The sequence below is a fragment of the Pyrgilauda ruficollis genome, unplaced genomic scaffold (genome assembly GCF_017590135.1).
Source record: "Pyrgilauda ruficollis isolate IOZ18807 unplaced genomic scaffold, ASM1759013v1 scaffold47, whole genome shotgun sequence".
Lineage (NCBI taxonomy): Eukaryota > Metazoa > Chordata > Aves > Passeriformes > Passeridae > Pyrgilauda > Pyrgilauda ruficollis.
In genome coordinates, this window is record NW_024526266.1 from 2934489 (window position 1) to 2948531 (window position 14043).

General features: G+C 42.5%; 1 protein-coding gene across 1 annotated transcript in view; it reads right to left on the reverse strand.

Annotated features, from left to right (window-relative positions):
• The window catches only part of ACBD6 (acyl-CoA binding domain containing 6), an 81904-nt gene that overhangs the window by 32682 nt on the left and 35179 nt on the right, over positions 1–14043 (reverse strand). The window contains exons 5-6 of the mRNA XM_041479111.1: positions 13856–13961; positions 6581–6670 (exon numbers count right to left, since the gene is read on the reverse strand). Coding sequence (XP_041335045.1) covers positions 6581–6670; positions 13856–13961 — 196 coding nt within the window. The remainder of the gene's footprint in view (positions 1–6580; positions 6671–13855; positions 13962–14043) is intronic.

Here is a 14043-nt window from a genome sequence, read left to right on the forward strand (position 1 = left end):
CATTCAAGGTAAGGTTCTTTCCTGCCTCTGCAGGGACACATGAAGATGGAGGGGAGCAAGGTATCTGTTTCTCCTCCACGGTGCAACCTGCATGACCTCAAAGCTCACTGCTGCTGCTGGCTCCTGCCTACTGTGAGCACTGACAGGGAGCGTACAACAGAGCTGTGTGTCAGGCATGGAATCAAGCACAAGGCTTCCTGAGCTAAAACTGTGTGCCTCCTGCCAGTCTGCATTCCTGGCCCAGCAGTGCCCATGGAAATGCCTCCCTCTGCACAGCACAGCCCTCAGTACAAGGCCCACAAGCCACTAAAATGTGCCACTGTCCTCGGTCCTGGCTTTTTAAACCCTGCCTTTTGATTACCCCAAAAGCAGTTTTAGCCTTTGAGGGCAAAGCAGCAGAGACCACTGTGAGTTTTTTCAAGGCCAGCTCTTGGATTTCACTTTTCAAACACTGGTTTTGCAGGACACAGGAGCCTGCAGCAGTTCCTGGCTGGTGAGCTGCTTTGCAGGCAGCGCTGCACATGGGCTGCTTGCAAGAGTGCCAACTGCTCTGCTGCACCAGCCATGAAACAGTGATTCATCTGTCTACAGGGAGCAGAAGAAACAAAGACTGGATATGTCAAGCTGGAAGATAGGAAGAAACAATGCTAAAAAAAAGCCCAGCCTGGACAAGCAGAAGGAAACATCTCATCAGCTGGTTAGTGTTGATGAGGCCTGAGGTGGCTTCAGAAGCTAAGGAGCAAACCAGGGATAAATCTCTGCCTTTCCCAGCATATATTTAGAGTGCAAATATTTTGCAAATGTTTCTGCTGAAAGGGACTTTTCTCCCAGTAGGTAAAAACAGCATCTGCTGAGTGGTGACCATTTAACATTCAACCTGCTGCCAATCTACATTCCACAGAGAGACCCGCAGGAGAGACATGGAGCTGTGCCACCTGTAATAACTGTATGACTGGCACCATGTCAATGCTTTAATGTAGAATGCTACCCTCTGTCACTAAGCAGATCTCTCCTTTCTTTTGGCTAATGGCTTTCACACCCACTGGCAGCAGTGTCAAAACTGAAGGGGTATGGGCTGCAGAGTCTTCAGAGATCTGCTTAACAAACCTGACCACAGAAATACTGAGACAGGGATGGGATGGGATGGGGGGTGGTTAAGGTAAGAAGGACACTACTGTGGTTAATAAATCTGCTCTCATTGCTTTGCTTTTCATCTCTGTTTAGTATTCCCATGCATTTGCCCCTGTAGCTCTCTCCCACAGCAGTGGTCAATTCAGCAGTAGCTCTGACATCCTTTGCTTGCTGTGAGCATACCTATAACCAAAGCCTCTGCTGCAGTATCAGGTCCAGGACAGGACAGGCTTTATGAGCCAGGCTTTTAGTATATTTAGGGAGAAATTGATCCTAGGGACATTAACTGCAAGGACACAAGGCTGTCGTATTCCTATTTAATCTCAGCCAGGTTTAGACAATGGTCATAACAGCAGAGGACTCTGGCAGCTGGCACCCTACCCACAAATGTGTTTGCATCCCCCATCTCACTGGGGAGGGGGGAAGATGTGTAGATGGAGCCTGTGGTCCTTGGTCACAACAGCCAAAACATCCAAATCAATTTCTCCATCTCCCTACAGGCACAGGATCACGAGGGCATGACTAATGTTTGGTGCAGGAAGCAGGGAAGGGATGCACATTTGCTGAGACCAGCTTAATTTTTAAACATCTACATGCCTCCAACACCAGACCCTTGCTGTGAAATCCAAATGAAGAAGGCTGAAAAGAAAAAAAAGCAGGCATGCAAGCAGGCCTGACTATTCCTTGCTTCTTTTTACCCTATACAGACACAAGCCTTTTAAGAGTCAGACAGGAAAACAGAAAACCCACACAAACACACAAAACCAACACACCACCAATCTTAGCAATCTTCGACATATCCGTAATTTTTACTTCATTTTTAGCTAATGGTGGAAATTAGTCTTTGGATAGTTGATAAAAATCAACCTGTCTCTGCTGGGTTAGTACTGTGATCTGTGGCCCAGCAACTACTTCTAGTACAATTGATTTTCCTTTTTGGCAACCAATAGGTCAGTCAATAATAATGTTGTTTGAAAAGGATTGAGTCATGAGGGAGATGAACCCTCCCTGCCATTTATTATGTTTGTATTGTCTTCATTTGAAAAGGTTTTTTCTTTTTTTTTATCCCCAGTCAGTGAAGGTATTACAAGGGGATGGCTGCTCCATGTTCCATGTCTCCAAGAACACTCTGATCACCAGTCTTAGGATGCAAATAGAGGAGGGAAGTTGGGAACTGGGAGAAAGACAGCCTGGGGAGGCAACCATGTTACTTTAAGTACCTTAAAAAAAAAAAAAAAAGGAAAAAAAACCCCAATCTAACTCAAAATATGCTGACAAGCACCACCTCAATGCACAAATATGACTGAGCAGCCTTGCATGAACTGGTACAAGATACAAATCCAACACTGGATTTGTATCAAAAATCAACCAATGCTCTCTGCAGACAGCACAGACACCAGATGCTTTTCACTGAAATTACTCCTATCTAGGAATGAATAAAATAAACCCCACATATACTAGCAACAGGTTTCTTAACCTGATGATTTTCAGCTTTGGTCTCAAGTTTCCTTCTCAAACACCTGAAGGGTCCACAAGTGACTACTGAGAAATTGCTGACCAGTGGTTTAAAGTCTTAGTGCACTGATCTGCACTTCACCAAGAAAGTGAAAAGTCAGGAAACAAAAAGTGAAGATCAGTTACAGCTTTTTTCATCCTTTTAGTCAGAATTAGAGAAAAATTTCAGCACAAAACATAATCACCATAACATTGATAATTGCACAATGATGCAGTTTAAAAATCATAAAATATTTAGATATGGTTGAAACTCAGCTGCTCTACCCCATAGATCTGTACACAGCCCTTAATTATCCGGTGTGTCAAGTGATACAGTTCCCTTTACAGCTCACAATATTTATGTTAAGACTTCCTCACATGGCCAGATAGGCTTGAAAAGCTTTACCAGAGTAAGCTGAGCTGCTGAGCACCACTCCCAGATAGTTCCCCATACACTCCCAAGGGCATGCCATGAACACATGCATTATTATTTTGGAGTATGGAGTACCCACAAATGAAACAAAATGAAGTCACAGGAAGTCCAGGAGGAAAGTCTGTGTTTTATGTCCCCCAAATACACTAAAGGAGCTCCTCTGAAAGCTGCTTGAGCAGCACCTCACATCCAGAAGGTGCTATCCCCATGGAGGAAAGGGGTTTTCCTTTGTTGCTTATCCTCTGCAAGGAAAATTTGTGTCTTCTTATGTTTTAAAGCTACAAATGGATATTATAATCGTGTTGCTGAGCCCTTCATAACTCAAGTTACCACTGTGTTATGCTTAGAAACCTTTACCTTAACATGATGTTACCAATCTGTTATGTTGCTGGTTTAGGCAAACAGCTCCAGTGAAGGAGGCTGTTCTCAGACTGAGCTCCAAGCTCTGGGTATTTCCAGCCGAGCTCCAAAACACCATCCCACCACCCACTTTGACATGGCCCCCGGCACTGGAGATTTAGATAATTCAATTACACAAATGCCACTTCTCAACAAAGCAGAACAGCCTGTTGCCTTTTTGCATTCCCTTGCCCATGGCAATTGCTTTAGCACCTCTTTTCAAATGTGCTATTAGAGCTAATTATGAACGAGCAGAGAATTCAGTGGCTGCAGCTTTTCAGTAACTACCCTTTGGAAACTGCAGCACCACTGCTGAAACAAAAAGCACAGGCACTGGATCACTGCAGTCCAGGGGCATGGGGTTATTCCCAGAATTAAAATCCAAGAATGAGCAGAGCCAGGAGATCTCTCTTCCTGCTCCTAAAGCTGTTTATCAGCAAAGAGACTCTTGCAGACCCTTTTGATCCAGACACTGCAGTTCTCTGACAACAGACAGTATAAAGGTAACTAAGACAAGGCAGCAAAAATGTGTGAAGGCACATCTACAGGCACAGTGAGCAGGTAAGACTTGCTCCAGGTCACTCAGCAGAGCACCGCTGTCACTGCCTGCTTAGGGCAGCTAAATCCTTTAGCACACTGCAAAAGAGCCAAGATGGAAGAACATTTATTAAAAAGGTAATGGAAGAGAGCATAAATCTGTCATGCTGTTTGACTAACTTTTTAGAAGCATACTAAAACACAGGCAATTAAAAAAAAATTGGTCTGTAGCATTCTTCTCCTTCACTACCTGCTCATAACCCTCATAATCCCTCATTTATTCTTTATCTCTCATGCTGCCTGAATGAAGGTGCTGCTGCAAAACTGAACAAGACAGAAGAATTCCTGAAAACCTGGAGAGGCAGGTGGGATTGTGGAGGCTGCTTGGACAGAGGTATGAAGGAAACCTCTGCTGGGAGCACTTCACTCTGGAAAAACAGCATCACCCATTCAGCAGATATCCCCTCACACTGAACCCACTGCTCTGTACAGCCTACACATTAACTGGTAATGCCTTTGGTAATGTGTTTTAGCAGGTGCTGTGGTGTTTATGGTCTGTTAGGAAGCCACAGTTTCTCCCTCTCCCTTTTTCTTCTGGTTGCTCTTACAATTTCTCCTGCTTTTGGTTTGGATGTGAATTCTTCCAGGGTAAAGGTCAGAATTAAAAAAAAAAAAAAAAAAGGGAAATAAACATTAAGTCACAAAGTCTTGAAATGTTATTGCAATTTATATATGGCTGAGAATAAAAATGTGTCTGCTTTCTCTGGGAACACACCTACGTGCAAACAAAGACCTTTATAAAAAATTCTCCTTTATTACCTTGGTGGGGAAAAACATATCAAAGATTGATTTTTCTTTTTATGACTATTATTAACCTTTTGTTACTGGCCAAAAATAATCTGGTTAGAAAATGTGCAATGTATCAAAAAGAAAAGAGAAGAATTTAACAGAAAATTAATACTTGGGGGGAAAAAAATATGATGATTCTCTTTTTTGCTTTTTCTTCTCAGAGTCAGACTTCACCTCCAATGGAATGATACAAGTGTCAAAGAGAAGTTTCAGAGAGAACCCAGAACCACCTCCCAGGCTTCCAGGGTGAAGGGAATGGGCAGGAGCCTGGTTCAACTCCTTCCCAATTTCAACACAAAGCTGCTCCTGTCTGTATCCAACACAGCTCTCTGGCTCTGACTGACAGGAGATGGACAGGATGTGCAAAGCCCCCCATTTGCACTGGATTCACTCTACCCCTCTTCTGTGTCAGGAAAAACTCCTATTAAATCCATTACAGCTGAAACCCTGGAGACCTAAGCACAAACATACAGATCTCACCAGCCACCAGAGAGCTGTGCTTCCTCATACCCATCCCACCAGAAATTCTGCCCAGGAAAGGGCAACACAGACTTTTTTAAAACAACTGGGTGTGTGTGTAAATACCAACACATCTATCTGTAGCTTGTGAACACTACAGCTCTGCCCACAAGCCTTCAGACTGCAGCTCTGCTTCACATCCACCTCTTACAAATGACCCAAGCATTTACTGAAGGCTGCTCAGGTCTCACCAGTAAGAGCTCAAAGATTCATCAGCAAAGGTGTCTCTATGTCCAAACTGGGAAAGAGAGCAGAGCCAAAAAATGTCGTGATGGTAAAGAGCAATCAATCATAATCTGACAGGAATATGTTGGACAATTATTTCTGAATATAATCACATTTACATTTAAGGCCAGCCCTTAGTTACAACAAACTGACAGAACTGGGAGTGTTGACCCAGGAGCACTGGCAGACTGGTTGGCTGGAAGAAACCATTTGCAAAGTGGTTGCTGAACCAGTTTAGGTTAAAACCTGGTCTGTTCAGACATTCTAAAACTGGTGCTAGGTAAGCTCAGACATGTGGCCTGCAAACCTCAGTTGCTCAAAATTCTGTTATTTTTCCCAGATAACTTTTTTTGCATGTTCTTATAAGAGAATCCCAGAATGGTTTGGGTTGAAAAGGACACTAGAGATCATCTAGTTCCAAACCTGTGGGCAGCAACACCTTCCACTAGATCAGGCTCCTCCAAGCTCTGTCCAACCTGGCCTTAAACACTTCCAGGGATGGGGCAGCCACAGCTTCTCTGGGCAACCTGTGCTAAGGCCTCCCTACCCCCACAGGGAAGAATCTTTTTCCTAATATATAATCTAAACCTCTTTCAGTTTCAGTTGTTCTCCCTTGTCACTACGTGATCTTATAAACAGTCTGTCTTTCTTGTAGGTGCTGGAAGGCTGCAATTAGGTCACCCTGAAGCCTTCTCTTTTCCAAGCTGAACTATCCCAATTCCCTCAGCCTCATAGGAGAGGTGCTCCACCCCTGTAATCAACTTTGTGGCCTCCTCTGGACTTGCTCTAACAGGTCCATGTCCTTCCTGTGCTGGGGCCCCAGAGCTGGATGCAGCACTGCAGGTGGGGTCTCACCAGAATGCAGCAGCTTTTCTGTGATAAATACCCGAGAGAACTTGCTGTGGAGTTTGGGAAGAATTCAGCTCCATGGAAAGTTTTGGTCAGGAGGCTGTGTAACACATCAATCCAATCTACCTCTGTGCTCCCTCTTACCTGGATGTTCACATCAGCAGCGTTCTGTAACAGAACTGAAACCAGCTCCTTGTGTCCTCTGTCACACGCCCAGTGGAGCAGAGCCCGGCCCTGAAACAGCCAGGAGAAAATTAACAAAGCCAGCAAAAAAACCAAACCAAACCAAACCCAACCCCATGGAAAATCAGTCTTGCTATTAAGTAATAAGCACCAATACAAAAATTAACACAGACTTAATAATAAATACAAAATAATACTATGTCACTTACTATTACTGGTAATTTGGACTTCCACAATAATGCTAGAAATGTCAAAAGTGACACATAGTTCAATTTTTCATCAATTTAGCATCACACCCACAAGCCAGCTAGAAATTTAGAGGGGAAAAGCAGCGAAGTATGAAACGCAGGAGTCAGCACATAATTTGTTTTCCCGTATAGATTTAGGATTTTGGCACCTCTGACTTTTCTGGGAGCAATGACTTACACAGCAAAGATAGGCTATTCAATGCTGCCTAAGTCACCTGGATGCCAAGTCCCCAAAAGCTCATTCCTCTGGCACGTCTGAAGCACTCAAGCCATGGCTCCTGCTTCTGCTGGAAGAGAAGATTAAAACTGGGTGTCTGGGCAGGCACCCCTGACTGTCCTCTTTTGGGCAGGCTGCTGCATCCATACCTCCAGCACCTCCCAAACCTTCAGAGTTTTCTTCCCATCCCCTTTCTACAGGTGTCTGCCACCATGGGATGGAAGTAATGGAAGTTCAGATCTTCCTGCATGCCCAAGAGCATGGGAAGTAGCTTAGGATCCCTGAGAAAGGTAAGCTGGGGTTGTTTAGCCTGGAGAAAAGGAGACTCAGGGTGACCTTACCACTATCTACAGCTCCTGAAAGGTGCCTGTGCTCAGCTGGGGCTGGGCTCTTGCTCCAGGCAGCACTGACACAACCAGAGCACACAGCCTCAAGCTGCACCAAGGAAATACAGGCTGGATATCAGGAAGAAGTTTTTCACAGAAAGGCTGATAAAGTTCTGGAATGGCTGCCCAGGGAGGTGGAGCAGTCACCATCCCTGGGTGTGTTTAACAAAGCCTGGATGTGGCTTTGTTAACTAAACCCAGGGTTTAGTTGAGGGGTTGGGGCTGGGTTGGACTCAATGATCTCAAAGGTCTCTTCCAACCCAGTTATTCTGGGATTCTGTGAACTCAAAGTAGTTTGAGATGGCAAACAAAGAAGAAAACCTCCTATGTACACTTTGCAAATTAGCCTTAATGTTCTATCTAACTCTCCTGGTTTAGGACAGCACACTTGTATGGGATTTCTTGGAAATCACCCTGCAGATCACCAGGAATCACCTCCCTCAAGCTGTGACACCATCAGACTGACCTGTGTTTTTCAATATGCCAAGGAAAACAGTCACAGACCCTCACAAAAGAAATCATTTAAATTAGCCCATGCCTGGCTATAAATCTCTTGACAAAGCAGTGGGGAACAAGGTGAGCAACTCATTTATCTGCTAATGGGAACTGTCAGCCAAATTTCCTGGCCACAGTGCCAGAAAGCAGGAGAGGCAGAAGACACCTGTGACCAAAGCTCACACTGCTTCTGCTGGATATTCCTGGGCAGGCAAGCAGACGTAGAGCACGATTTTAAGTCAGGAAATTCACACTTTTTGACCCAGCCACTAATTAATTTGTAACATGTAATTTTAATGTTACACTGATTAACCTTGCATTAGAATGAATTTTCTGACAGTGACTTTCTATGGAAGCACTGATGACATCCACAGGCCATTTAATGATTTATATTCTTGCACCCAACACCCCTATCAAAGTCTACAAGGGGGAAGGAGTACAACTTAAAACAATTGGTAAATATGGAGAGATCTTTAATTCACATTTAGCATCTTTAACTCATCTCTGGACTGGTAATTACTTAAGACTTAGGATTTCAGTTGGACAAATACCAACTTTTTTCAAGCCACAGCTGTTTATCTCAAAAGGAAGAGGCACATCTGAAATATGCACAATAGCAAGAAATACTTCAGCAGATTATTTCAGTGTTTTGATATATATATATAGAGGAATAATATTGCAATTATTCAAATGTATTCACTGTACAATTACATGATAAAATAAAGGCACTTCTATATTTTATATCAAAATCCATGCTACAGATTAGGGGCTAAAATATGTTGGTTTGCATTTGTCTCTGGATAAAGATAATCTTTTTTTATTGGTGCTGAACTTGTCTGAGACCAATAAAGGAAAACCAACAGTTACTTGTGACAGCACAGGGGTACCAGAGCACTGTGCAACTGGTCCTGCCCATGACACTGGCAGGCTGGTTCTGCTACACATGGTGCCTTTTGAACAAGACAAAACCCTGAAGCCTGATCATCCACAGTCATTAAAAATCTCCTTGTGCTATTTGCAGGAGTATGGATTTCAAGTCTTGGGCCAATTCCACTTTGGGTAATTACACTCTGCTTACCTATATATTTTCTCCATAACTCTAAATGGATACAATATTTTCTAATTAGTGCCTTAAATGGCTCTGCATTGTAATTGTGCACTATTAAACAGCTGACACGTTCCACCCAAGAAATGTCTGCAGCATGCTACGCCCTGGACACGGGGTGCAAGGGGCTTTGGAGACTTTCTGTGCAAGAGCACACTAGGAAATGTGGAATGAAAAATACCTCCAGAAGAATCTCAACCCACTTATTGCATAACAAAAAGCATTGCCACAAATTTGGTATTTAAAATGGTTGGACTTGATGATCTTAGAGGTCTTTTTCAACCCTAATGGCTCTATGGATACTAGATATGGATAATATTCACAACTATTTGTAGAACATCAGAATAACAGTCAACAGCTCTAGCTAACATACTTAGGCAGCTATACAGCTACAAAATCCACTTGTTTCCCACGTCTAAAATAAATCTTAGTGATCAGCCAAGCTTAAATATAACATTCAGTCCCAGTCTTTGTTTAGCAAGGATATCACCTCTGCACACTGAAAAACTCTTTAGTCTGCCCAGCTGCTGCTTTATATCAGCATATAGCATGTGTTTGTGTGCTTAAATAATGTGGCAGAAATCTTAAGGGCCACAGATTGAGCTTTCCCAAAACAATTCCTACATGACTATTTCATTAAGCAGTGAGAGACTCAAAGCAACATGAATAATTTCACGTAGGAAAGCACTGCAGCAGTGAGGTCTTGGCTAGATGCAGTCAAACATCAAGGTACTCCCTCCCTGCAATTCAAACACAACAGTTGTTGCAGAAGTTACTTGAGAGGATGCATTTCCCCTCCACCTTTGAAGTATTTAAAAAAAAAAAAGGCATAAAAATAGCCCCAGTGCACTAACCCTGCCTTTTAAATCTTCTGTGCTTTGCTTGGCTAACCGCTGCCAGCTTGGCCAGCTCCTGCAGCAGTTTCTCAAGCCAACAGCACATCAATTCTGCTCAGCTCCAAGTCACAGGGTGTTCACAAACAAAGCACAGGACAGGGATTTGTCTCCCATACACTGAGTCGGCAGACAAATGGATGGGAATGATTTTCACATCAATTAGCCTGAGCAGAGAAAGGGGAGAACAAAGCCAAACCGAATGGATGTGCTACAGTATAAAACTACACTTCCAGGCACGATGTTTGCAGCTATAATGGCTGGGTAGCACTGAGCCACTCCAACTTGTGGCAAGTGTTCTGTGAGCAGTAATTAAGAAGAGACAGATATCTACAGAATGGCTGCATCCCCCTGTGACAGCAGAAACAGTGAATGGAAGGGTTGATGTTACAATTACACAGGTAAACTTGACTTGGAAGTCAATCACCTTCAGAGCTCTGAAATGTTTGGTGAAGCTTTTCTAATGGGAGAAAGCCTATAAACCCAGAAGGATGTGACCCTTCCTCAAATACATTTTCCCCCCTGTCCTTTCCTTGGCAAGCTGGCACCAGTTTGGCACTTGCTGTCTCAAAAGCACAAGGATCAGGGATCAAGTGAGCATCCTGTCAGATGCCTTTCGTTGAAGTTTTGGCAAGGGCTTAAACATTGCACACAGGTAACGTTTGTTTACTGGGATTTGTTCCACAATTTAAAAAAATTATCTAGGTACAACCTCCACGGCCTTCGGCACAAATTACAAAAGCAACTCATCTCTGCCTTTGAGCAGCTCCTGGTTTGTAAGAAGGTGAAGAAATACTATTTTCAAAAAGGCAGCAAGTGAGCCACACTCCCAGGATGTGCCTGGGGTGACTTCACAGCCACAGTCCATTTCTTATTCCATTAGTCCTGCTGACATACACAAGGAAAACAGGTTGTTTTAGTCTGTGCTACTTCTTATAAGTGAACGCAAGCAATTCTGTTGAACTCTGGGCAATTTAGATACAGTAAATGGAAGCTTGTACATGATTACTGTCATTAGGTTCTTTGTTTAATTCTAAATTGAAGTTTATAATATCCAAACTGTTAGCAGTATGCTGGCCTGAATGCTTTACTTCTTCTGGGGAGAAGGCCACTTATGCTTTGGAAGTTTCCCAGTGCATCTATCTAAACCCCAGGATCTTCTGCTGCCCTTTCTGAAATCCTTTTGCTTTGACTAAGTTGGCTCATCCACACTTCATATTTTTATTCTTGATTTCCTTTCTCCTTTCACTGACTTCTTCCAGGTTTGTACAAAGTCGGGGGGATACAATTAGATGGAGTACTACCATATCACATAAAAATAAAAGCTAAACACCCTACAACTCCAGCCAAGTCTCCACTGTCCAAGGGAAGGCTGAGCTGAGTGTTTTTGCAGCTTAGCACGCACCTATTTGGTGCTTCAGTAGATTTTGTTTCCTAAGAAGTTAACTCTTTGGATGTACCCTGCTGATATTTTCAATTTATAGGTATTTAAATAAAAGGTTTGATAGTGTGAATTATGTCCAGAAGCCAGGTGAGGCAGCTTTTGGATTTGGCAGGATGTATTTACACAGTAACACTAAAATAGTTAATAAAAATGACAAGACTGTGCTTGTGTACACTTTACAAAAGGCTCAGCCTGGGTTATCTCCAGTCTAAAATGGGTTCTAAAACTTCAATCAACCTGCATGATATTGGAAAAGAAGTTACTTCCCAGACTGGGAAGAACATGTTTGGATACCAAACACCACCAGCAATGCTTTCAGTTCCATAATATATGATGAAAAACTATTTCTTTCAGATTTCCTCCTTTTGGTATGCTATTCTTTTGGTGTTTTGAGCATTTGTTGGGGTAAACCAGAATTGTTGAAGCTGTGAGAATTTCATATATGGGAGAATTTTGTCCCAGTGGGAATCTTCTCACAAGTCCTTCATAGGCAGATGTTTTTGGCTCCTGCCTGTGCTGAATCAATCCCGTACTCTGCAACAGCCACCTGCTAATACCCACCAGTTAGAAACAGGACTTCTTTTACATCAGGGACACATAGATAATGCCCAAAGAGGATTTAATCTTGTAGGTTTTTTACATAGTTTAGATACTTCAGCTTCCACAAAATATTTTGATTTTTTTTAACAGTATTTATTTGGCTGTAAACAAGCATATTTGAACAGAACAAGCACATTACTTGAACAGAAAGGAAAATACGAGCTTCTGAACGCTGCTAATTACAAAAGAGTATCTTGCCAGTGGGAACAAAGCAATGCTAACATGCACTTATTGCAAGCATGTGATCCTAAAAATGAGCTTTTATTAATGAACAGACTCCAGCTGCATTTTCTGTGGGACTGTCCTGGACATCCCCTCCTGTAACCTGTGATCAGCAGGAGGATGGAGCTCAGGAACAGTGCTGTTGCAGTGACTGTGTGGCACATGACAGTTTCAGTTCATTGAATTTATGATGTGAAATTCCAATCGTGATTGTGAACACCCTCCCTCCTCTCCTCTGAAAATTAATTCACATGAATTCCTGATTAATAATAAAAGGCCCTGCCATCAGCATTCAGAGCCCCAGCCGGGGCTGTCATGGCTCAGAGGGCAGAAATCTGCTTCGAGCTACAGGAGAACCCAACTGAATTTGTGGCGTCTCAGTCTATGAATGTCTAAGCACTTCATCTGTTCACCAAAACACAACGTGCTGGAAGGAGCTGTGCTCAGGCTGGACCAGGGACAGGGCTAGGTGGCAGTGTGCAAGCAGGGAAACCAAGGTGACAAACCTGGTACAGCCACAACTCCTGAAGGATCAACAGGAAACTGCTCCCACCAGGTGTTTACTCTTACAAAAAAAAGGATGAAGCAAACTCACAGTTTTAGACTGTTTTTTCTTGGGGTTTCTGGCAATGCCAGAAACCTCCCTGTGGGGAATGGTGGCTTGAGTTTGATGAGCAGAGAAAGACTGGACAATGTCGCTGATTTTGGGAAGCTGGAAAGCCTCTGTCACTCATTATAGTAAAATTAGGGTGCTCTTGATGAAGGAAATGATTGGTATTTGACTCTACTGATTCAGAATGCTGAACAATTGTTTTACTAAACTGTATTAAACTAAACTATATATATTAAACTATTTATTAAACTATATATTGTATTATACTATATTGTAACTATACTACAAAGAATACTAAGGAATATTCAAGAAAACTCATGACTGTCTCCCAACAGTCAGGACACAGCTTTTTAAAATTGGTTAAGGAAACAAAACAATCTTTAGCAGTATTTAATTGACAAATTATTTTAGGTAAACAATTTTTTAAACACATTTCACATGTGCAAAATAACAAGTAGAGTAGCAAGTAGAGATAAGAATTGTTTTTCTCTTCTTCTCTCTGTGTTTTTCTAGGAAAAATCTCTGAGAGAGAGAATTATGTCTCTTTGTTCAGAGAATGTGAATGCCACAACTCATTTCCCCTCTCTCTGAGAATGATGAAAATCTTGTGGCATGTGAGAAATCCTCCTTCAACCTGAACAGACTTCATGGGTCAAAAAAGCTGCTTCCCTCATTTCTACTTCTGTTTGACCACATTTAGTGTACAAAGTGGGGAAAGGGAGGTATTCAGAAGATTTTACTCTGCAAGTGGCTGCTGGTATTGCTGAAAATAATATATGAACTAAGTTTGTGATCTGACATGCTACAGCCCCACAGTTAGACATCCACACTACCAGAAATCCAGTGGAAATCTATTTCCAAACAGATTACCCTGCCTCAACAATCAAGTGTTTGTCCAACTGTTGCAGCACCTTGTTATAACAATTCTATTCATGGAATTTCAAAAAAGGAGTAGCAGTGAATTAATACACAAAACAGATAAAAGATTGATGGTCCTTATCTTTTCTCCATACCTCCTCATCTGTGACATTCACATCCACTTTTTTTGATTGAATGGCTTTGGTTACATAGTCAATGTTGTTTTCTCTGCAGTAATCAAAAATGTTCTTGTCCTCTTCCCTATTCAGGAAACAAAAGCAAAAGAAGCACCATGTTACTGCACAACACAAAGGCCACATGCACATTATATGCTCTAACTTTG